The sequence below is a fragment of the Ammospiza nelsoni genome, chromosome 1 (assembly GCF_027579445.1).
Source record: "Ammospiza nelsoni isolate bAmmNel1 chromosome 1, bAmmNel1.pri, whole genome shotgun sequence".
NCBI lineage: Eukaryota > Metazoa > Chordata > Aves > Passeriformes > Passerellidae > Ammospiza > Ammospiza nelsoni.
Genome location: NC_080633.1, coordinates 6,191,291 through 6,213,513, shown reverse-complemented (window position 1 = coordinate 6,213,513; position 22,223 = coordinate 6,191,291). Strand labels below are relative to the sequence as shown.

Sequence of the window (22,223 nt, the reverse complement as noted above, 5' to 3'; positions counted from 1 at the left end):
ATGACTAACACTTCAAACAAATGTGCAGATCTGGGGTTGAGCCAGCAGTGTTATCCCCCTGGTAAATCCAAGGTCTTCTTGAGTCAATCATTGCACAGCCAGCTGATACAATGCTTCATCTTGCATGGAAGGCTTTCCCCTTGCTGAGGTTGGATGAATTGCTCTGGTTAAAGAGGATTTTTTTCCCTTCCTTACCTCCCTCCCTTTCCCTGGCAGGTAAGTAGACATCAGGAAGTCTGTGCTGTCAAGGGCTGAAAAGTCACGGACATTTCTGATCTTTATTTTTTATTTTTGTTTTCATTAGAGATTCCCCCCCACCATTAAATCAAGGCTCAGATTTTTCAAGCATTCTCTAAACTGATGAGTTGGCACATCTGTCACATAGAGGGGTCTGTGATTAAGAACTGACAATGTCCTGTTCTGCAGGGTTCTCTGACAGATTACCTGAAGGGCAACATCATCAGCTGGAATGAGCTCTGCCATGTTGCAGAAACAATGGCCCGTGGCTTGTCCTACCTTCATGAAGATGTCCCCTGGTGCAAAGGTGAAGGACACAAACCTGCCATAGCACACAGGTAAGGCCTCTTTTGTTGACACTCTTTGAAGTGATGCTGTTGAATGGAGGAGGAAGTTGCGCTTTTAGGAAGTAAAGGCTTTTCAACCCATCAAATCCTGTGCTAGGACAAGAATTTTTTTCAACCATGTATAAAATGCTGAGGGGCAAATAAGTGTCTTGTCTGTGGAATAGCACAGTTGGTAATGGTTGATGGTGAATGTCCAAAGAGTAGGGGTTTCCCTCTTCCATCAACTCTTCCCTTGTGGTGGAAAGGGAATTCTGCTGCTGCAGAGCCACTCTTTGAAAGGACTTGGCTTGGTAATATCATCACATTATGATCTGTGTATTTCTATGCCTATGTCACAGACATCTTTTATGAAAAATCCTTTCCTTAGGATTTTCCTCCTGAGAAGTTGAGAGGCCTCAGGAACAAAATGTAAACATTGATTATCTGCTGCTGTGGAATGCAACAGGTGCATTTGCGATTGCTCCATGTTGGTTGTTTCTAATTAATGGCAAATCACAGTCATCTGGCTCGGACAGAGAGCCCCGAGACCCAAGCCTTTGTTATCATTCCTTCTTTTTCTATTCTTAGCTAGCCTGCTGAGGAAATCCTTTCTTCTATTCTTTTAGTATAGTTTTAATGTAATATATATCATAAAATAATAAATCAAGCCTTCTGAAACATGGAGTCAGATCCTCATCTCTTCCCTCAACCTGAGACCCCTGTGAACACCATCACAATGGCTGTATCAGGAGCTGGACCCTATTTTCCAGGTCCAGGATTTAGACTGATAACTCCACTGTGTCTTTCCACAGAGCCTTTGATCATTAGGTAAAAAATGGAGAAACAGTGGAAATGCAGAAAATGGCTCCTAGTTACTTTTCCCTGTAGTTTTATAATGTCCAAATTGTACCAAGATGCTTATAAGAGACACCACAGCAGGTGCCACCCTGCCCTGGGACCTCCTGGCACTCTCTTCAACCCCCCTGGGTGGCAGTGCAGCAAGAAAGCAGCTGGGTTAAACCATCCTCATGCTTCAGCCCTTCTCCAAAGTCCCACACTGCTTGCCCTAGATTAAAGCATCTCCTCTGAGTGCTTTGCTGTGGCAGGGCAGGATGGGGGAGATTTCCAGAAGGGATTTACAGGCTGTAATCCGTGGCCATACTCCCCCCACCACCCACTGCATTTCATCTAGGAGGGACTTAAACCCCACGTCCAGCTGCAGCAATTTGTACCTGATCTAGCAGGCCTGGCTTCATGTATGGCAAGATAATCCCTGTTTTTGCAGGGGTATCCCTGCCCCCAAAACACCCCACCTCCCCAAACCTGAAAGTTTTGGAGAGCTGGGGACTTTTGAAAGAACCTGCAGCTGCCTTTGTGCTGCTCCTGGAGCTGACCCCTGTGTCCCTGACATTTGTCCCTGTAGAATAAAGGCAGTGGTTTATAGATGAAAATTCCTGAGGGTGGGGAACAGAGGAAGGCTATAGAAAGGCTTTAAAGCAACAGATCGTGCTCATTAGTGTCCCTGTCCATTTAGCTGGTGATGAAAGCTGTAGAATGCAGCATTTGTGTGAATTTAGCACATACCTAGTGGAGGAGGGGTTTCAGGACACAAGGGATTTCCCTCGGATTATCCTTTTAATTTTATTTTTGAAAGAAAACACTAAATGCATTTTAAATCTGGGGAGGGGGGCGTGGGGGCTGTTTTTGAATGGCTTCCCACGGTGCACATGGATGGAGATGCTGGGGTTGCCAGGTGGGACTCCCCAGTCACTGCTGGGCAGGGGTTCAGCCAACTCCTCTCTGGCCCCCGGCACCACAAGGAGGATTAAGGTTATGGAATCACTTGTTGGTGCAAAAGTGCCCCCACGTGGAAGCTGCAAATAAAATCTCCAGTGTCTCAATCGAATTAACTCACCCATTTCTCATAGTCTGCTTGTTCTGTATTCCCTAGTTTGAAGTGCTATATAAAAAAAATTTAAAAATTCTTCCTTTCACGGCACTTTTCTTTGGCAGTGACCATTTTAGGATGGTCTAATGCATATGGGAAATCTACTTGGCATGGCTTGGATTAAGTCCCTCTCCCTAGCCTGGGTACATTTGCATTGCAGCTCAGACTTCAAGGTGGTTTGTGAAAGGAAGGAAGGAAAGCATGGAAAAATGGGGAAATGTATGGAAATGGGGGGGAAAATGGAATTGCAAAGGGAAATCCCTGCATGGTGTATCAAGATGTAGGAGTTAACTGTTGCATGCCTGAAGGGCACTGCAGATGAGGAGTAGCAGCACATGCTGGTACAGTAATGCTGGTTTACATCTTGGTTTCACCTTGGAACCACATGGTTCAGGCAGATTGTCTGATAATTTCTGTGTGGTCCTCATCGAGCCACTGCTTTGTAAAAATCTCATGCACAATCTGTACCATCCTGAGGGCATAATCCCCTAAAGCTGAACGAGCAAAGGCGTTTATCCATGTCATTAGGTGATGGCTGTTTCCTAAGCCTGTGGGGAAACTGCCATGGCATGGAAACAGGCAGTCCCTGGGATGCCAGATAGAGGGAAATGCAGTTTTTCTGTGTAATGGAGGGGTTCCAATGTTTGAGAGACTCTGCAAAGCTGTACTCAGTCCCTAGAGCTGATGGAAGCTGGTTTCTGCTGGGGTTCACTGGCTGCACAGTGCCCTCCAACTTCACACCCACTTCCCCCATCTTAATCCTCAAGCCAGAAATGCCCATCACACTGTGTTCAGCTTAGAGAGGATAAATCCTCTCTTCTGATATTTTAAGCTCAGAATCAGGGGCTGGGTGATTTTTGCTTGCAGTGCTTTGAGCTGATGCTCTGGCATGTGAGGCTGCAGGGAGCAGCCCCTTCTCTATGGTCCAGCAGTTTCTCTCTTCACAAAGATTTTTGACAGGTCTCTCTAGTGCAGAACAATTGTATCTGCCCTCATTAATTATTTTGTGCAGGCCTGCAATGTCCTGCAATCAGCAGGGTCACCGAGTGAATTGATGGTAGGGAAGTTATAATGCTGAGCATACAGGACAATTGCCATCTGCTGTCTAAGGTCTGTAATTTAATTAGATTGCCAAACATTCCTTTTCAGATGAAAATGCAGCAAGCCCAGGGAACAGGGCTCGACTGGTTTGGCATCTCAGTGTGATCTTCCTCCACCCCCAATCCTTCCCAGCCCCTGCAGATTTACCTGAGCTGCCCTGAAATGATCCTGCTGCAGCACAGCACTGACACAAATGTCCCCTTCAAGCACAGAGCCACCATCTCTACTGCAAATTATTACACCTGCCTGTCAGCTGCCTGCTCTGACCCTGACAGCGTGTCTGTGTGGCCTCACCCCCTTCCCTGCCTGCTTCCCAACTCTCTGAATTCTCCAGGGAAGATCAATCCACCAATTACAGCAGAAGGCTGATGGATGACTGTGGCAAAAGTCTGTTGAAGCATGTAGTCAGAGTGGGGAGAGTCTCACCAGCATCTGCTGATTTCCAGAAAGATCTGATTTTGTAGATAGGAGCAAACATCCTTACCAGGATAAAGAGTAATGAACTCCCTTAACCTGCCTTGGTTTTGTTCTTGGGAATGAGAAGGGCCCAGTAGCTGGGGGTCCAGAGCTGGTGCTTGGAGAAAGAAATGGTCCCTTCTATACAGCTTGCTCTAATTAAAAGAGCCCCTTCAGACCAGATTTTATTTTGAGATTAATTCACTGTGGAGTTTGGCTGACTGTGCTGGTCAGCTCAGGGCTGCTTGGTCATGTTCTGGGGACAAGGGCAGTGAGGAGCAGCCAAGTTTACAGCACTGGCCATGCTGAGACTCTGGGGAAGAAAGGAGCTGATTTACTGGGAGCTGCTGAGCCTATAGACAATGTGTGTGCTGCAGTGTGATTTACACACATGCCATGATAAACCCTTCCCTTACTTCTTGCCTTGTCCATAGGGACTTCAAGAGTAAAAATGTCTTGCTGAAGAATGACCTGACAGCTGTGCTAGCTGATTTTGGACTGGCTGTACGGTTTGAACCTGGAAAACCTCCAGGGGACACTCATGGACAGGTAATCATTACCTTTAACTTTTAAAAAAGTTGGCCTTGCCATAGTTTCTCTGGAGTGAGGGCTGGTTTGTGTAGATGCATTTAATTCTCTTTGAGATATGTGTTTTTTCCATGACATAAATTCTGGGAGCTGCTGTAACCTGAGTGAGTGGGGAGGGTGCTCAAACATTCTGATTGCTGTGCAGGTGAGGTCCCTCCAGCTCTGGGGTCAGGTGGCTTCCTCCTTCAGACACATTGTCTCTATTGTTTTGGTATAAATATCCACAGAATCACAGAATACCATGTTGGGAGGGACTCAAGGATCATCTGGCCCAGCCTTTCTTGACTAAAGCAAGGCAAGACAGCCCAGCTGAATGTTAGAAGTGTTTAGTTTTGGAGTCTGCTGCACCCAGCACTTCTCTAGGCCATAACATAAATATTAAAGCTCCTAAATATTAACAATGATACCACAATACTAGTATTAATAATCCAAAAATTATTGATTTAATTTTAAGAATTCAGCCAGCCTGGCTGCTTGGGAGACCTTTGGCACAGCTGGCTGTGCACTGTGTAAACAATATACTACAATTTTATGGGTTCATAATTTTCTGCCTTTTTGTTGCAGCAAGCAGCCCCTCATTCTGCTCCCATGCCAGGACAGCAAGTCCATCATCCTCTCCTTGTGCCTCCAGTGCTTTCTGAATTCCCATCTCCAGTGTAGTTTCCCTTTTTGACCTTTATCTCAGAAGGAATGAACACTCTCCTGGGTTACCCTTACTCAGCTTTGCTCATTTTTGTCACCTTTTTTTAACTTTTCCAGTATTTTGCATATCTTTCCATGGTTTCACTCTATCCCCACTGCCTCAGCAAAAAGAGATGAGAATTTCCTTAAAGAAAATTATTAAAAGTGTTTAAATTCTCATGAAAGCTGCTTTTTTCTTTGCTGTCCTGTTTACTCTCCTACCTTATAAGCTATACTAACCATAACAATGGAGGCACTACAAGCCTATTCCCTCAAAACAAGAGCAGATCTTTTCCAAACCATGGCAAGCCAGAGTTCATGTTTTATTATTCTGTGAATGCAGGAGACTTGTTTTAGCTAGGGCTGTAAAAACAACACCTTTTCCTACCATTTCAGGATATATAATTTTTTCCCTTTTCTGTTTTTTTTTTTATTCTGTTTTTGTTTATTTGAGGAGTTGTTTGTTTGGATTTGGAGTTTTTTGTTGAGAGTTTTTATTTTGGATGAAAGAGGACTGAACTTTTCAAGCCAGACTTGACCTCAGGGTGTTCTGTGTGTCTCCAATGACATAATTTCATGCAGGGTGTTCTGCCAGAGCAACTGTGTGCACTGAATGAGTATCACACATGTAGCCTTGCACTTTGGCTCCCTCCTTTATGTTGCTTATCTGGACTGGAGTGATCTTAATGAGAATCAGTGTCAGAACAAACAGCTCCCCTTTGCTTGTTTTTTGAGCAAGGTGCTCCTTTAGCAGCAGTGGCCTCCAGGCTAATGAAACCAGCTGTCACTCACCTCCACCCAGGAGAGGCTGAGGGGCCCAAATGCAATGTGGCTTGAGCTGTGTTTTTTCTCTCCAGGTGGGAACAAGGAGGTACATGGCTCCTGAAGTGTTGGAGGGAGCAATCAACTTCCAACGAGACGCCTTCCTGAGGATAGACATGTATGCAATGGGACTGGTGTTGTGGGAGCTAGTCTCCAGGTGTAGAGCAGTTGATGGTAAGAATAAAGACTTATTCCCTAGGGAGGGTTCTGTTTCAATGTGGTTTAGTTGGCCAGAATTTATCTATCTCTGTTTAAAGAAAAAAAAAAAGATCAATGGTATATTTTTATTAAAAGCAGCCAACCTGTCTTTCCTTTGTTTTTTAACATGTGTTGCTCTCTGTATATTATAACCTTTGTAAGTGCTCCAACCTCAAAGTACTTTTTACTATGTTGGTTACCTTGCAAATTGCTGAGAATTCAGAGGGAGAAGGTGATCCCTACAGGATGGGTATCCTTTCCCCCTGAGCCTGCCCTGTGCTGGTCTCAGTGGCACTCCACATTTCTGCCTGTGACCAGGGCATGCCTTGGGCCCCTGAGAAGAGCCACACAGCCAGCTTGGCTGTCACCTGCCTTATGCAGGGCAGTGGGGTAGCCTGAATGGAAAGCACCTTATAGCAGGATCACAGTGCTGGAAGGAGCTTCCTGGGTCAACAAGACCATTTCCCTGCTGTCATAAGTCGTTAGTTATTGATCTTTTGCTGATCAAGCCCTCTCTCAGCAGTGGGCTAGGTTTGTTGTTTCATTTACAGCTTTGGAGGATCTCACTTTCTTCCGAAGGATCTAAAAGTTTGAACTTCATGGTGTCTCTTTTCTCCTTTTTTTTCCTCCTAAAATGATGCTGTGAAGTGGGCCATCTTTTCTGTCCAATCAGCCCATCTGTCCTTTAGTGACCCTTGCCATGTCCAGGGCAGGGAAGCAGTCACATCATTGTAATAGCTCCAAGGCTGCTTCCTCCAACTTTTTTCTTCTTGTATAAATATGGGTGCTCTGAACTGAAAATCAAGTTCATTAAACAACAGCATCTTGCCTAGACTTGAAATGTTTTTGTTAGCATTACAGTGGGACTGAGGAGTGTGATTATAATTAAAATGTCTCCCATAAGTGTGTGGTAACAGAAGGTCTCATCTTCAGAAATGTACAGTCTTAAGAGGTAAAATGTGGGGGGCTGGGAGCACAGTAGGTAAAACAGTGGTACACAAATCATTCATATAGGAATTGCCCTTCTCTGTTGAGGTGCCCCAAATATCCACTTTCATTTTTCCTGTCATGTTTATGATCTCCTGCCAGTCCAGGCAGCTGAGATAGCTCAGGTGCCCTTTGGGACGATGGGAAATTACACTGAGCCTCATCTGCACTTCAGCTCAGAAGTGATGCTGTGTAAACAGCACATTTAACTTGCAACTCTCCACAGCCTGGGTTCCTCTTGGAGGAAAAGGAAAGTCATAAGTGACCCTGATTGGAGCAAGTCTTTCAGTTTGGTATAGTGACTGCCACTGAGTGAACAAGAATAATGATAAGCCACTTCAGTGATTTCATTCTTTACAGTAAACATTGTGCTGTTGGTGTCACAATTCATGAGCAGATGAAGTGGTCAGCTCTTTTATTTTAATCTGGAATGACCCTTTTGAGGTATCTCTGCTCTGAAAAGAGGTAATTTTTTGGTACTGAGAAACCGTAAGTGGTGCCATGGAGCACCCTGAGAAGCCCATCAGTTAAGCTGGGCTGCTCTTTGTGAGAGAGCATCTACACATTGCCAAAAGCCAAATGATGTTTCAATAAGCACAAGTTGCTGCTATCATCCAGCATCTGCACTGATACTCATAACAGTTGTCTCATTCCTGTGGCCCTGGGCAGCTCACAGCCATAACTGGTATAAGTAAAGCACTCAGAAATCATTTTCCACTTAGGAGCCAGTACTTGGGACAAGTGCATCTGGCTCCAGTGTGTCAGGGCTGAGTCAAACCTATGAACAAACCAGATCACAAAGCAAGAAATTATGTGTTGTATATACTTGACCTTGTTAGTCAGTGCTAAAATGAAATTATGCTCATGCTGAAATCTTTCTCTAGGTTATTGTGTGTTGAATTGTTGTGTTAAAATGTAGGGAGGATGAGCTGATCTGCTCTTTATATTAAATAAATCATGGATTACCTGGCAAACTTCCTCAAGGAAAGGGTGAGATCTGGAGGCCTGGCTGAGGGTTTGGATTTGTAACTCAGCGAGGTGGAAAATGCACGGCCAGACAAGCAGCAGGGACAGCAGAAACCATTGTGCAGGAGGAATGTAAATCACATTTGTCTGCAGTGACATGTGAACGTCAGCCTTTGTTGCTGTAGGTTGAGGTTGCTCCAGAGCTGCAGCTCACTCATGCATGGGGACACTGTGGCTCTGCTGAGGCCATTCCTGCCCTAACCTGATTCTCTGTGTGCCCTGCAGGTCCAGTGGATGAATACATGCTGCCTTTTGAAGAAGAAATAGGTCAGCACCCATCCCTGGAGGACCTGCAAGAAGTGGTGGTTCACAAGAAGATGCGCCCCGTGTTCAAGGATCACTGGCTAAAACATCCCGTACGTCCCTCCTGGTTTAACAGTGGAAAATATTTTCCTGTGTGATGGGAATGAGGGATTGGTTATGCATTCCCAGTGTTAGCCAGAGTCAGCTCTGGGGAATGAGGGGTTGCTCAACATCTTTGTGCTCCCTTTTCTTTTTATCTCTTGTTTTTAGAGACTAAACAAGCTGAATAATCAGCTAGTGCTGAATGTGGAGTGTGTGGTGCTTTAGCAGGGCTCCTTTAGTATGGTGAAAGAATGGAAAATAAAGTCCTTTCATTAGGAAAAAGAAAACCATCCATACCATTGGAGACAGACTCCTCACAAGCTAGATACCATGCAAGACTTGGAGCAGTTTATGGAGGAAAAATTAATTAGATGTGAAAGCAAGCAGACAATGAAGCAAAATGCAGTGTGGGTTTCCCAGAGGTAGTTCATTTCAGGCTCACGTTTTTAATAAAAGAGCTGATTTTCCTTAGATCAGGAAGATAAGAGATGATGACATCTCACTGGGCTTCAGTAAGAAGTCAAATACCTCTGTTTTTCCCAAACTGCTACAGATTTTGCTAGACTCAGGTGTACTAACTCATTTCCCAGAATTTAGGGAGAGCTGTGGATTGTAAAAAACAGTGTTCCACTTCAAATGAGGGTTCAAATAAGAGCTGTGTTCTTCAAACGCCATTGAATTCAGTTTTTTTTGGGGATATTGAGGAAGTGATTGCAAACAAAGCAAATGGTTTCATAGAAACTGATACAGTGCTGCCACTCTCACAGTTTCATCATGGGAATCTTAATATTTGTTGTCTTTTAAAGCTTCACCTGCTGAATCTTGGGATTTATTTTGATATTAGAAAAAGCACTTTTGGGCCGGAATGCGACCAAGCCTTAGAAAGCAAATGCTTAAAAAGAACCATGAAAACACATATTTAAAGTAATTTTTGAAGCTTATCACATGGTAATTGGCATACTGTGGAAAAAATAATTGTAGGGGTTTTTTAGAGCATTGGCTGTGTTGAGTGGATCTCTCCACCCACTGACAAGGTGGTGCCCATGATGCCTTAAAGATATAGAAATAAAACAACATGCTTTTGAGACAATATTAGCATAGGAAGTAATATAAAAACTGTTCTTTGATTGGAGGCCTCCAGGGGCAGATGTGGAAAAATGCCCACCCCACATAGGGCAAATATATCTTTATAAGTTTAGCTGATTAGCATAATTTACAAGAATCTCCAATTAGAAACACAGGTGATGAGGTAGTTCCTCCTCTTGGTCCAACCTTTTCTAGAGCCTCCCATTGGTAACAGCTGTACTTTGTTTATGAAAAAGTGTCTTGGGAGGGTAGCTCGTCCTTGGTTCTCAAGAAAACACAAGGTAGGACAGGAGCCTTTGGAATGTGTTTTGTCTTTCTGCATATCAGGGTAGGAAAAGTGCTCGAGCTAGCTAGGAGCTATATAATTATATATAAGTAACATTTTTGGCCTCAATTCTATGCCATAAGTCTGCACAATGCCATTGTCAATCTGTTCAAACTATCTGCTTATGAATCCTGCATGATCCTCATGGTAGAGTTGAAAGCCTGATCTTTCACCTGTTAATATTTTCACGTTCGTCCTTAAGTTTGACAAATTTTGTACTGTAAAGTTGACTTAAGTACAGTTTGATGTCAATTATTGTGGAAAGAGCTTTCTGCATGTAACATTGCCACTGTCAGTCTGTTCCAACTATCTGCTTAGGAATTTTGCGTGATGCTCACAATAGGACAGGTGACATTGCTTATGAATTCTGCATGATGCTCATGATAGGGCGGGTGACATTGCTCATGACCCTCATGATAGGGCAGGTGACATTGCTTATGATCCTCATGATAGGGCAGGTGACATTGCTCATGAATTCTGCATGATGCTCACGATAGGGCAGGTGACATTGCTCATGACCCTCATGATAGGGCAGGTGACATTGCTTATGATCCTCATGATAGGGCAGGTGACATTGCTTATGAATTCTGCATGATGCTCATGGTAGGGCAGGTGACACTGCTCATGAATTCTGTGTGATCCTCATGATAGGGCAGGTGACATTGCTTATGAATTCTGCAGGGTGCTCACGATAGGGCAGGTGATGTTGTTTATAAGTTCTGCAGATCATCATGATAGGACGGTGACATTGCTTATAAATTCTGCATGATGCTCATGATAGGGCAGGTGACATTGCTTATGAATTCTGGAGGATCATCACGATAGGACAGTGACATTGCTTATGAATTCCACATGATCCTTACAATAGGGCAGGTGACCTTGCTCATGAATTCTCCATGATGCTCATGGTAGGGCAGGTGACATTGCTTATGAATTCTGTGTGATGCTCACAATAGGACAGGTGACATTGCTCATGAATTCTGCAGGGTGCTCACGGTAGGGCAGGTGATGTTGTTTATGAGTTCTGCAGGATGCTTACAATAGGGCAGGTGACATTGATTATGAATTCTGCGTGATGCTCCCGATAGGGCAGGTGATGTTGCTTATGGATTCTGCAGATCATCATGATAGGACAGTGACATTGCTTATAAATTCTGCATGATGCTCATGATAGGGCAGGTGACATTGCTTATGAATTCTGGAGGATCATCACGATAGGACAGTGACATTGCTTATGAATTCCACATGATCCTTACAATAGGGCAGGTGACCTTGCTCATGAATTCTCCATGATGCTCATGGTAGGGCAGGTGACATTGCTTATGAATTCTGCAGGATGCTCGTGGTAGGGCAGGTGACGTTGTTTATGAATTCTGCATGATGCTCACGGTAGGGCAGGTGACACTGTTTATGAATTCTGCGTGGTTCTCGTGGTAGGGCAGGTGACTGAAGGTGTTTTCTGGCCGTTGTGTCCGCAGGGCCTGGCGCAGCTCTGCGTGACCATCGAAGAGTGCTGGGACCACGACGCGGAGGCGCGGCTCTCGGCCGGCTGCGTCGAGGAGCGCATCGCGCAGATCCGCAAATCCGTCAACGGCACTACCTCGGACTGCCTCGTCTCCATCGTGACGTCCGTCACCAACGTGGACTTGCCACCCAAAGAGTCTAGTATCTGAGTGCTGGGTCCTGGTTCACTTTTGTCTTTCCAGACTCAGCGGATTTAAAAACAAACAAACAAACAAAAAAAAAAAAAAAAAAAACGACAAGGAAAAGAGTTTAAAGGAAAAAAAAAAGTACAAAAAAAACAAAATCACAAAAATTCAACAAACCCATGAATGCAGCTGCTATTTTATCTTGACTTTTTATTATTATTGTTATTATTATTATTATTATTTTTTTGGATTGGATCAATTTTACCAGCACATTGCTCTACTGTATTAAAAAAAATGGACATTTCAGCAAGCATTCAGGTGCCGACTAATGAATGCAGAAAAGGTGCAGGTACCTCAGAACCTCAACAAACTCACTTCAGTTGTTTTTATTTTATTCAGTTTTCTGGGTTTCTCTTTATCAGTTTGTCTTCTGAGCGGAGCATCTGTGACATAAAGGAAAACCACCTACCACCTTCGAAAATGCAATGCTGCAAACTGTGGAGGAAACTTAAGACTGTTATGTAAAGAATACACCTTCCTCAAAAGCATTTTTCCCCATGTTGGTTTTGGGTTCAGTTCCTTTTTTATTTTTTTTAATTTTTTTTTTTTTGGAAGTGAGCTTCAGAAAAAAACAGCAGATGTGTCTTTTACGGATCTAACGGGTGTCATTGTAACATGGGAAAAAAAAAAGTAACTGGGCAGAGAATGTTAATTCTTGATGGTATAATTGAAGGGGGGAGCGTAGAATAGGGGTGGGGAGAGTGACGTTGGACTTGGCAGCATTTGGGGAAACATCATTTGCTATGGAGCTACTTCTCAGGTAACCATTAGAGGAGGGGAAGGACATTTCTGGGCAGAGTATTTACGGCTGCAGCGTATGGAGAAAGCGGAGTTGAAGAGGCAGTGGTTGGAAGACAGGCACTTGTTTCTTCCTCCAGAGTCTGGGGTTGGGTGGTAAAAGAACAAAACAGGACTATAACTTTTATTTTTCAGTTCCAGGTGGTAGTAGGAAGGATGCTTTCAATGTCATCAGGACAGGTGGGGAAGTGTGATTTCAGAAGCACTTTGGTAAAATACTGGAAGATGAGAAAATTTTTGCATCTCATTTTAAGCGTGAGCCAGCTGAGAGAATTTGGCCTTGGGTTGATTATCTTTCAGCCCAAGCTAATGGCGCAGATGGTGGAAAGAGGAAAAGGGTGAAAGCTGGTTATATAAATTCTTTTTCTTTATTAATTTGGGACTGGGGGAGTGAATGGTGGCAGCTGGCTCCTGTAGCATCTGAGAGCTGCCTGGCTGCAGGGAGCTGAGGCAGCTCAGCAGCAGTGATTCCCACAGCACCTCTCCCACTGGTTTCTTTGACGCTGCTTTCTCCTTACTCTGTGATGAAACTCTTTTGTCTTAAAGTGGTGCATATTCAAAAATACCGTTACTCTTATTATGCCATAAACTCGCTCTAGTCAGTGAATGTTCCTAATGCTGCTGATTCAACATTGAAATATTTTTTTAATTTGCAAAACATGCAATGTTTAAAAAAAGAAAAAACTTAAAAAAAAAAAACCAAACACAAAACATACACACACACATTACGTGGCTTCCGAGGTTTAAACTGAAAAAAAAATTTAAAACTTCATGACCACAGACCACCTCAAACCAGAAATACCTCAGAATTTTCTACTTGTATGAGTTTTATTATATATTTTGTTAGTTGTGTTGTCTTGTAGTAAGTATATTTTAATGTAAGTTGGCTTTTATGACAAGGGAGTTTTAAAAAAATTTAAAAAAGAAAAAAAGTTCCAAAATCTTTTAGGAAGTGCTATCATTTTTTGTTGTTTTGTTTAATAAAGCACCATTGTAAATAACTGTATACAGTTGTGGAATAACTGCCTATATAAGGTACCTGGGCATTATTCACTCTTATTTGTGAAGGCTGTTTCCATTCTATGTTAGTTTTTTTTTTTTTTTGGTCTGTTTTAGTGAAAGGACAGTACATCTTTTTTTCTTTCGTTTTTCTTTCCTTTTTCTTTTCTTTTTTAATATTTTTTCTTTTTTTTTACTTTGAATATAACATGAATTTTGTGTCTTGCTAGACTGACAAAGTTATGTCCATTGGATGGCCAGATCTAAATTTTTCTTTGTGTTAAGCCAAAATGCAGTCCTAAACTAATCACCCTGTAATGGAAATGTAAAAAGTCTGTATTATATATAAATGAATTGGACTTCTCTCCACTGCCAAATTATCAGTGTGCACCCTTGCACAGATATAATTTATTAAGCAAAAGAAACTGCTAATTGGAGAAAATATTAAAAAAAATTTGAAATCTATTTCTTGAAAAGTATAGCTTTAAAACCTAGAGGTCACAAATGAGGACATGGTCCTTTATCTTGAGGAGACATTAAGAGAATTGCCTTAATTTGTCTATCTGAATAAAGTCTTAACCTATTCTTTCAAGTTACTGAATGTATATTGCATATTAGTATGTACACACATGTAACTGTGTTTCCGTGTGTAGGTTTGAAAGTTTCTATTTCTTGATGTGCTTCTGTTGAGAAAACCTTGACAAAACCAGACAGAACGATCCCATTTAGACCCAGCCAATGTCCCTGGTGGCCATTGGCACCTTTGGGCCTGATGCTGCAACAAACCTATGCTTAGCATTGAGGGTGTAGGTAGCTCTTCTGGTGTCATGACATTAGGCACTCACTTAATGTTAAGTGTGGTTGTAAATGTTTGCAGGATCGGTATTTTTCATGTTTAATACATTTCTGCACTGAGATTTATATGAAAATGTGATTATGTCTTAGAAGTGAAGTGATGTAAGGGTTGGGGTGGAGTGTAGAGCAGTTAATGAGTGAATACTTGTTTTGAGGTGGGCTGGCTCCCTTTCCCCAGGGAATGGGGGCCAGTTCCTATTGCTGCAGAAAGAAAAAAAGCTGTACTGTCTTTTAACTGTTAATATCTGTTTGCTCTTCTGGATTTTTTCCTTCAGCGTTACGTATTATAGCTAAAACAGGCTCATTACAGCAGTTGCTTTTTTATCCTGATTTCTTTAAAAAGCTTTAAAGTATTTATTGAAAGTGCCATATTATTTTAATAGCCTATTAAACAGTGTCTGAAATCTCTTTTGAGAAAGCATGAACACAAATTCTCACATGTAGCTTATCTTACTGAGGGGAACTGCACGACCCTGTACAAACCTTGACCGAATGTTGATTGTAAAGTGTTACATCTTCCTGGTGCAATGGTTCCTTATAGATCATCTTGTCAGCAGGATTCAGAAACTGATTGGAAAAAGAATTTCCAAATTGGGTGTGTGTTGGATAACAAGTTTTATATGTGTGTAGGTACGTGTGTCTTGCTATTGCAGCATAGAAGGAAATCCTGAACTTTTAATGTGTACCAATTTGGATAAAGCTGTTTCTTAAACTGGTATTTATTTATTTTATTAACAAAGACAAGCTCTGATTAACGTGTTCGTCTTTCAACAGTTGAGCTGTCAAGCAAGTAGTTTTCTCACCTCTAATCCATTTGAACTCTCATTGACAACATGATTTTGGTTCTGTTTGTTACTGCAGAGGCTTTTTCCAACTCAGGAATTGGGCACATCCATAGGTGTAGCTGTAATAAGCAACTGAAGCTCTTTTCTTTTTAACACTCCCTTGAATAAGATGGTGACAACACCTCTTACTTTACTTCCCAAGTGCTGAATTTCACTTCCCATTCAGACTTAGAGGAAGCAGCTCTTCAAAAATTTGGCTGCAGAATTTTATTGGTCACCTCCCTCCCTCCTATGGAAGTTCATAGGTGAATATTAACACTGAGTATACTGAGTAAAAATTCTCCTTGACTTTAAGAGCTAGGATTCTCCATCTCTCTGGTGGAACTCCCTTTTATGAATTTATTGCACTGGCTGGGATGGTTTCCTAGATGCAGAAAATTTGACTCTGCATTTTAAACTGGAAATACCACAGGAACTAAAACTGGAGTGTTTTTTTGAGATAGTAGAACTGTTACTTACTGATGAAATTTCATTAATACAGCAAGGCTGGAAATTGTATATGGCTTATATTGAAATATACATGCATTTTATAAGAGATGGCTATAAACCAGCCTAACCATCAGTTAAGTAGTACAAGGCCTATTAATTATAATTAGGGATTTTAGCTGGTCCTGATCATTAAGAAATCTCTATTTAAAACAAAAGTAACTCACTTTTTATTCTGCTGAAATTCTCCTGCAGGATATCTTTATGTGCTAGACAGTTACACCTATGGAAGTGCAGAGGTCTTTGTTTTGAAGAGAAGGTCTGTGAGTGCCCCCCAGTAACTCCCCTGTGTTTTTCTTGGGTCTCCTGACTCCCTGCTGTTCCCACTTGAATTCAGTGGTTTCAGTGGAAGCAGACATTTCCAGGCTGGCTGGGTCAGGCCTGGCTGTTAGGAATCCTGATCCCCTCAACATTGCAGCACTGAAATGTTTTATTCCTCTTGTACAACTTTCTAGGCAGAGTGTCAGAGCTTGCCCTGTTTTGCAGGGAAAAATTCTGGTTTCACTTAGCATGGAAGGAACTTGTACTGCAGAGGAAGGTGCTGGGTGATAAGGTGTGACAGTGCTGTTGCAGTCCTCTTCAAGCCACACTCTGCTTGGGAAGTTGCTAAGCAGGAAGTGTCCCACAAACTTTTGTCACTTTTACATACAGGATATTGTTTGCTAACATTGTAAATAAAATAGACTATATAATAGAGGAAAATAAGGACATTTTGACTTTTTTACTTTTGGAAATATATATATATATATTTTAGTTACATATACAAACAAAAATTCTACATTGTGTGAGAATTCTTTTATACCACAAATTATTTTTGTAATGTCTAATATGTTTCTGCAGGGAAAAGGGAGAAAGGTCTGTGTATGCACAGCAAATAAAGAAATTATATATATATAATGTTTAAATTAAGTGTGCACTACATCAAAGTCTAGAGGATAGAACAAGTGTAGCCTGAAAACAGTTTGAGGAGCAAGTTTGGATGTACTTGGACATGCTTTGAGGACAGCACTGAGTATATGTTTAGGTTATCTTGCATGTCACATCCCTTCTGCTAAAGATGCTTATTGTTTTTCTATGGCCATCTTCAGTTAACCCAGGAGGAGTTTTTTCACGTGTTCATGCGAGTAGCCATGTGTGGGCAGTGTCTTTTGGCACATGCTGTGGTGCTGCAGTGAGTTGTGAAGTCAGGGTGTTGAGAATTTACCGAGGCCAAATAGCCGGGCTGATCCCGCTCGCTGCCGTATCCGCTCCCAGCAGCTGTGTCTGCTGCACTGACAGTATGATCTGTAAGGAGCTGTTGCCAGTGGAATCCTGATAAAACCAGTTCCTAGAAATTCCTTCTCTCTGAAGTGACACAACTAATCAGGCTTCACCAGAACACACAGCTATGTGCTCTGCGCTCCCAAAATCAGATTTAATAGTCTGTGTTGGAGGCACTAAGGAAAGGGGAGCACTGTCATGTCCAAAGTCCTACTAAGAGAAAGAGCTTCCCAAATCTGTGTAAGCAATCCGAGGTATTCTAAAAAGGGGGGAGACAGGGGGATGTAACCTAATTTTCCATTGGACTTAAAATTCACTCCAGTCTTTTTAGTCCTCCCAGCCATGATAGCACAGTGTCAATGGGTGAGAGGTACTGAAAAAAGCTTTAAACCAAACAACACATGGCACTGCCTTGGAGCTGGTTTGACAGTGTGCCTTTTGCAATTAGTGCTCACTAATTCAAGCAGACTCCTGCAATTACTGAGTCCCTCAGCTGTGTTCTGGTGAAGTCCCAGCCCTGTGGAAACCAGCAGGAGAGTTTCCATCCAACCCTGTGTGACCATGAGTGTGTGTGTGTGTTCCTGGAACACTTTCTAAGCACACCTGGTCCCTTATTTACATGGGACTTCCTTTTCCATGCCTCGTTTTAGGGTGATGCTCAGTTCCCTGACTGAAGTAGTAGCCTATGGAATAAGCAGCAATGCTTTTTGTCAGGACACTTCCACAGAAAGAGATCATACTTGTGTTATGTCCATCCAGCTGTTCTGAAATGTAATGCTATTCTGTTGTGCCTTTATTTTTCCATGTAAAAGCAACTGCTGTAAGCTTTCTTTTTCTTTTACTAGTTTAATTTTTTTTATCTCTGTCTGAAAAAAACCACTTTTCATTCATTGCCCAGCTGTCATTTCTGGATGCAGTCTGTGATCCAGGTATTTCAAGAACCAATTACCTCAAACCTCATGTTAAACAGTGTTGCTATCTGGATTCTCCTTGATACTACAATATTGTAACATACACAAACAGGAACCTTGCTCTATATGGGTGTTTATATGTATGTATCATAATATATATGATATATATATGTAAATGGAAGGTGTCCCCAAGGACTGAAGGAAAAAAGCAAAACTTATTTTGTATTCCAACATTGAAACCAAAAGGGCTTTTCTGAAGCTCTATAATGGCATTGTGCTGGATATCTACAAAGAAAAAGTGTTTTCTGAAAAGTGCTTCCTTTATTAGTCTTTTATTTCAGTATTTTAATGGGGCAGATGATGTGAATAAAACCCCATTTCTGCATTTTTGGCCCATTTTGAAGCAGAAGCCTCTTAGTCTTTCCAGTTGTTAAAAGAAACAAAAACTCAGTTTATAACATTCCAATAAGGTTGGTATTGCAGAACTCAAACATGTTCTAGGAAAATTCCATAGCTTCTGTTTTTGTGACAAAGAAGGCCATACTTCATTCAGTTTCCAGTGTTTTGAGAAACTGAAGTTTAACCAGTAACCATCCTAGTCAATTAAAATCCTAATTCAGTAGTCAATGGCATCTCTGCATTGCCACGTCTGTTAAAACACCAAAATAAACTCCAAAATAAAAAACAATTGAAACCAAAAATCCAGCCATGATAGAGGAGGAGGAGATTGGAGCATCTCATAGCTTTGGAAAGTGGACTTGGCAACTTTGTGGATAACAAAAAATATGTTGGCAAGACCTAGAACTTGTCTGGCCTTTTCCTTTTCCAAATACCAACTCATAAAATCAGACCTTCAACTACAGCAACTTCTTAATGGTACTTTGCTGAAGAGAATTATGTTCAGGCTATATTTTTGGAGGAAAAAATAAAAGTGGGACCATTTTTAAAATGACCATTTTATTTTATGTGTTGCCCTCCCAAAAGTCTGTTTTTTTAAAAAAAATGTATCCTGGTAGTTGATACAACATTAGTCTGTATTTTACTTGGACAGCATAGTAGCTTTCCTGTAGCTTTCCAAATGCTAATAAATTTACCACTACTAGTAATTCATTTAATTACTGGTAATGAATGGACAGTAATTAATTTACTGTTAATAAAGGAAGTGAACATGATATTTCCCTATTTTTTTTTCTTGACTGCCTAATGTTTCTATGGCTATTGATGGTTGATGATTATTATCTCTGGTAAATCAAAGTACTAAAATCTCCCAGGAGGAGGAGATTTTTTGCAATGCTGCTGGCCTTCCAATGGAATAACTATGATGCAAAAATCAATCTCGTAGTGGGTGAGGATTGAAGGAGGTGGTTACTGCAAACTAAGTAACATTTTTGGCCTCAATTCTATGCCATAAGCCTGCACAATGCCATTGTCAATCTGTTCCAACTATCTGCTTATGAATTCTGCATGATCCTCATGGTAGAGTTGAAAGCCTGATCTTTCACCTGTTAATATTTTCACATTCATCCTTAAGTTTGGCAAATTTTGTACTGTAAAGTTGACTTAAGTACAGTTTGATGTCAATTCTTGTGGAAAGAGCTTTCTGCATGTAACATTAGATGCATACAGTTAAACAACACAGCATAGTACAAAAACTCACAAGAAAATGTTTTGGCACCAGCAGGAAGAAATCTCACCCTAACCATTTGTCATTTTATAACCATCCTATTGTAAGTTTTACCAGCTACTTCTAAATTTGTGCTTTATTTAAAGAAATAAAATAAAATCCTAAGACTTGTCTAGCGTAGTGGAATATGTGTATATCAGTTTTAGGATAAATAGCTAAGTCTTATTACGCTGTGTTACTTAACTTGTATATATAGAGTATACATAAGAGTTTGCAGTAACCTGTTTCTCCAGGATTTCCAGTTGGAATGGATTTAAACTCGAACTATGAGATTAAATGATTTAGAAGACTGCAGAATAGACTGAGTGTAAATTACAGGAAGCTCTATCAGATGGTGAAATAATTTTTAAAGAGTCTTTTGGTCCTTGGCTCAAATTCACTAAGTACTGTTTGTATACCAAGATATGTGAAATGTAAATGTTGTAGGTTATATTTCACTCTTGTAGCTATAAAAATGTAGAACAGAGATAGCTTGTACTACTGAGTTAACAAAAAGTTATACTAAAGTATCCTGTTAAAGAAAAAAGTATAGAGAGTTAAGCTCGTTGCTGTAACCCCTTTTGGATTGAAGTGTGCTGATTTTCATATATGTACATTTTATATATATATATTCTGCAGAAGTATACATATATAAAATGTATGTATAAAATGGCCTAATGCAGACATCCATTGTATTGCAGTTATGAAATGAAGACATTTTGGAAAGAACATTGTATCATAGTTCATGAATTTGCAGTGGATCTTTGTTCCTTTTTACTGTGGTATTTTAGAAAGAGTCTCAAGTTTGAAATTAGATCTGCCAAGTTGGAGTTTTGCTGCTTCAGCTTTGCACTGGGTGTCTGAATAAACCAGTATGAATGTAGTATTTGCCCTGTGTGAAGCAGCTACACCCCAACAGATAGGAGAAAAAAAACCTAGAAAGAACTATTTCAAGTTTATCTTTTTGTATATGAAAATAAACAGTAAATTACAAATAACTGTTTCCCTCGTTGGTGTGACATTAAAAATCATTGTTATTTGTCTTTGGCATTTAGCTGGAGGTTTTCCTTCTTCATAGATGAGTGTTTTTAATATTTCAATGGCACTTCTGCTATCCAAAATCCCTAAAAAGTCCCTGCAAAGGCATAGCTGAGGCCTGCCCCTACTACCCACCACTTGCAAACAGTTCCAAAGAGAAGTGGGAGTTATCTCAAATTGACAGAATCATAGAATGGTTTGGGTTGAAAGAGACTTAAGATCATCCAGTTCCACCTCCCCTGCTAAGGGACACCTTCCAGTAGACCAGTTGCTCCAAGCCCCATCCAACCTGGCCTTGAACACCTCCAGAGATGAGACATCCACAACATCTCTGCCCTACTACTACTACTACTATTATTATTATTATTATTATTATTGTTATTGTTATTATTATATTTCCCTTTTGAGTGTGTTGCCTCTTGCAGCACTATGGTAACGCTGCTTATCACTCCTAGCAAAGAACTAACTGTTCACATAGGACAACATGTGCATGTGAAGCTGTATCAAGGCAGTCCAGCAATGTAGCTGCAACTGCCAGAAGCCAAAGGCAGGGGCACTTGACCAGAAAAAAGATTAAAATTAAAAAAAAAAGCCTGAGTTCCCTGTACTCATAGCACCACACTGAGGTCTGTAATCCTCACATGAGGTATGAAGATACCCTCAGCTACACGCTGAGACCTCTCCAGGAAAGCTGCCTGCAGTAAAGTGATGGTGTGGCCATGAAATCCTTATATTCTGGTGTTTTCAATTGCTAAACTGATCCTGTTTTCCAGAAAATTGCCTCTGGCTTGGTGCTGGGTTGAAAATGCTTAGTTTGAACAGATATGAGGCAAATATGAACATTATCAGGCATTTGGGAGGGGAAAATAGTAATAATCAGGCTGGTGATTTTCCTGAAAAGAAGCCCAGTGTAACATTGCCCTATATTGACTAAAGGCAACCCCATACCACAATCTTCAGCCTGAAGAAGATACTGATCTGAGGAGATCTTCTGGTGACCTTCCAGTCCCTAAAGGGGACTTGTAAGAAAGATGAGGACAAAGTTTTTAACAGGGCCTGTTGAGATAGGACGAGGAGGAATGGTCTAAAACCAAAAGAGAGTTGATGTACATTAGATACAAGGAAGAAATGTTTTACAGTGAGGGTGGTGAGGCACTGGCACAGGTAGAGGTGGTGGATGCTCCATCCCTGGAAACATTCAAGGTCAGCTTGGATGGGGCTCTGAGCAACCTGGTCTGGTTGAAAATGTCCCTGATCATTGCCAAGGGGTTGGACTATCACAGAATCACTGAATAGTTTGGGATGGAAGGATTCTCTGGAGATCACCCAGTCCAACCCTCCTGCCAAGGCAGCATCACCTGGAGCAGGTGACACAGGAATGTGTCCAGGTGGATTTGGAATGTCTCCAGAGAGGGAAAACTGTGACCACCCTGTTCCAGTGCTCTGCCACCCTCGATGTAAAGAAGTTCTTCCTCACTTTGAGGTGAAACTTTTACTTTGTGGCCACTGCTCCTCATCCAGTCGCTGGGCACC

General features: G+C 41.4%; 1 protein-coding gene across 1 annotated transcript in view; it reads left to right on the top strand.

Moving 5' to 3' along the window:
* Nucleotides 1-11,951, top strand: part of ACVR2B (activin A receptor type 2B) — a 103,502-nt gene extending 91,551 nt beyond the window's left edge. The window contains exons 7-11 of the mRNA XM_059477450.1: nt 427-575; nt 4,503-4,617; nt 6,195-6,333; nt 8,596-8,726; nt 11,605-11,951. Of these exons, the coding sequence (XP_059333433.1) occupies nt 427-575; nt 4,503-4,617; nt 6,195-6,333; nt 8,596-8,726; nt 11,605-11,799 (729 nt within the window). The 3' untranslated portion in view covers nt 11,800-11,951. The remainder of the gene's footprint in view (nt 1-426; nt 576-4,502; nt 4,618-6,194; nt 6,334-8,595; nt 8,727-11,604) is intronic.
* Nucleotides 11,952-22,223: the final 10,272 nt, after the last annotated feature.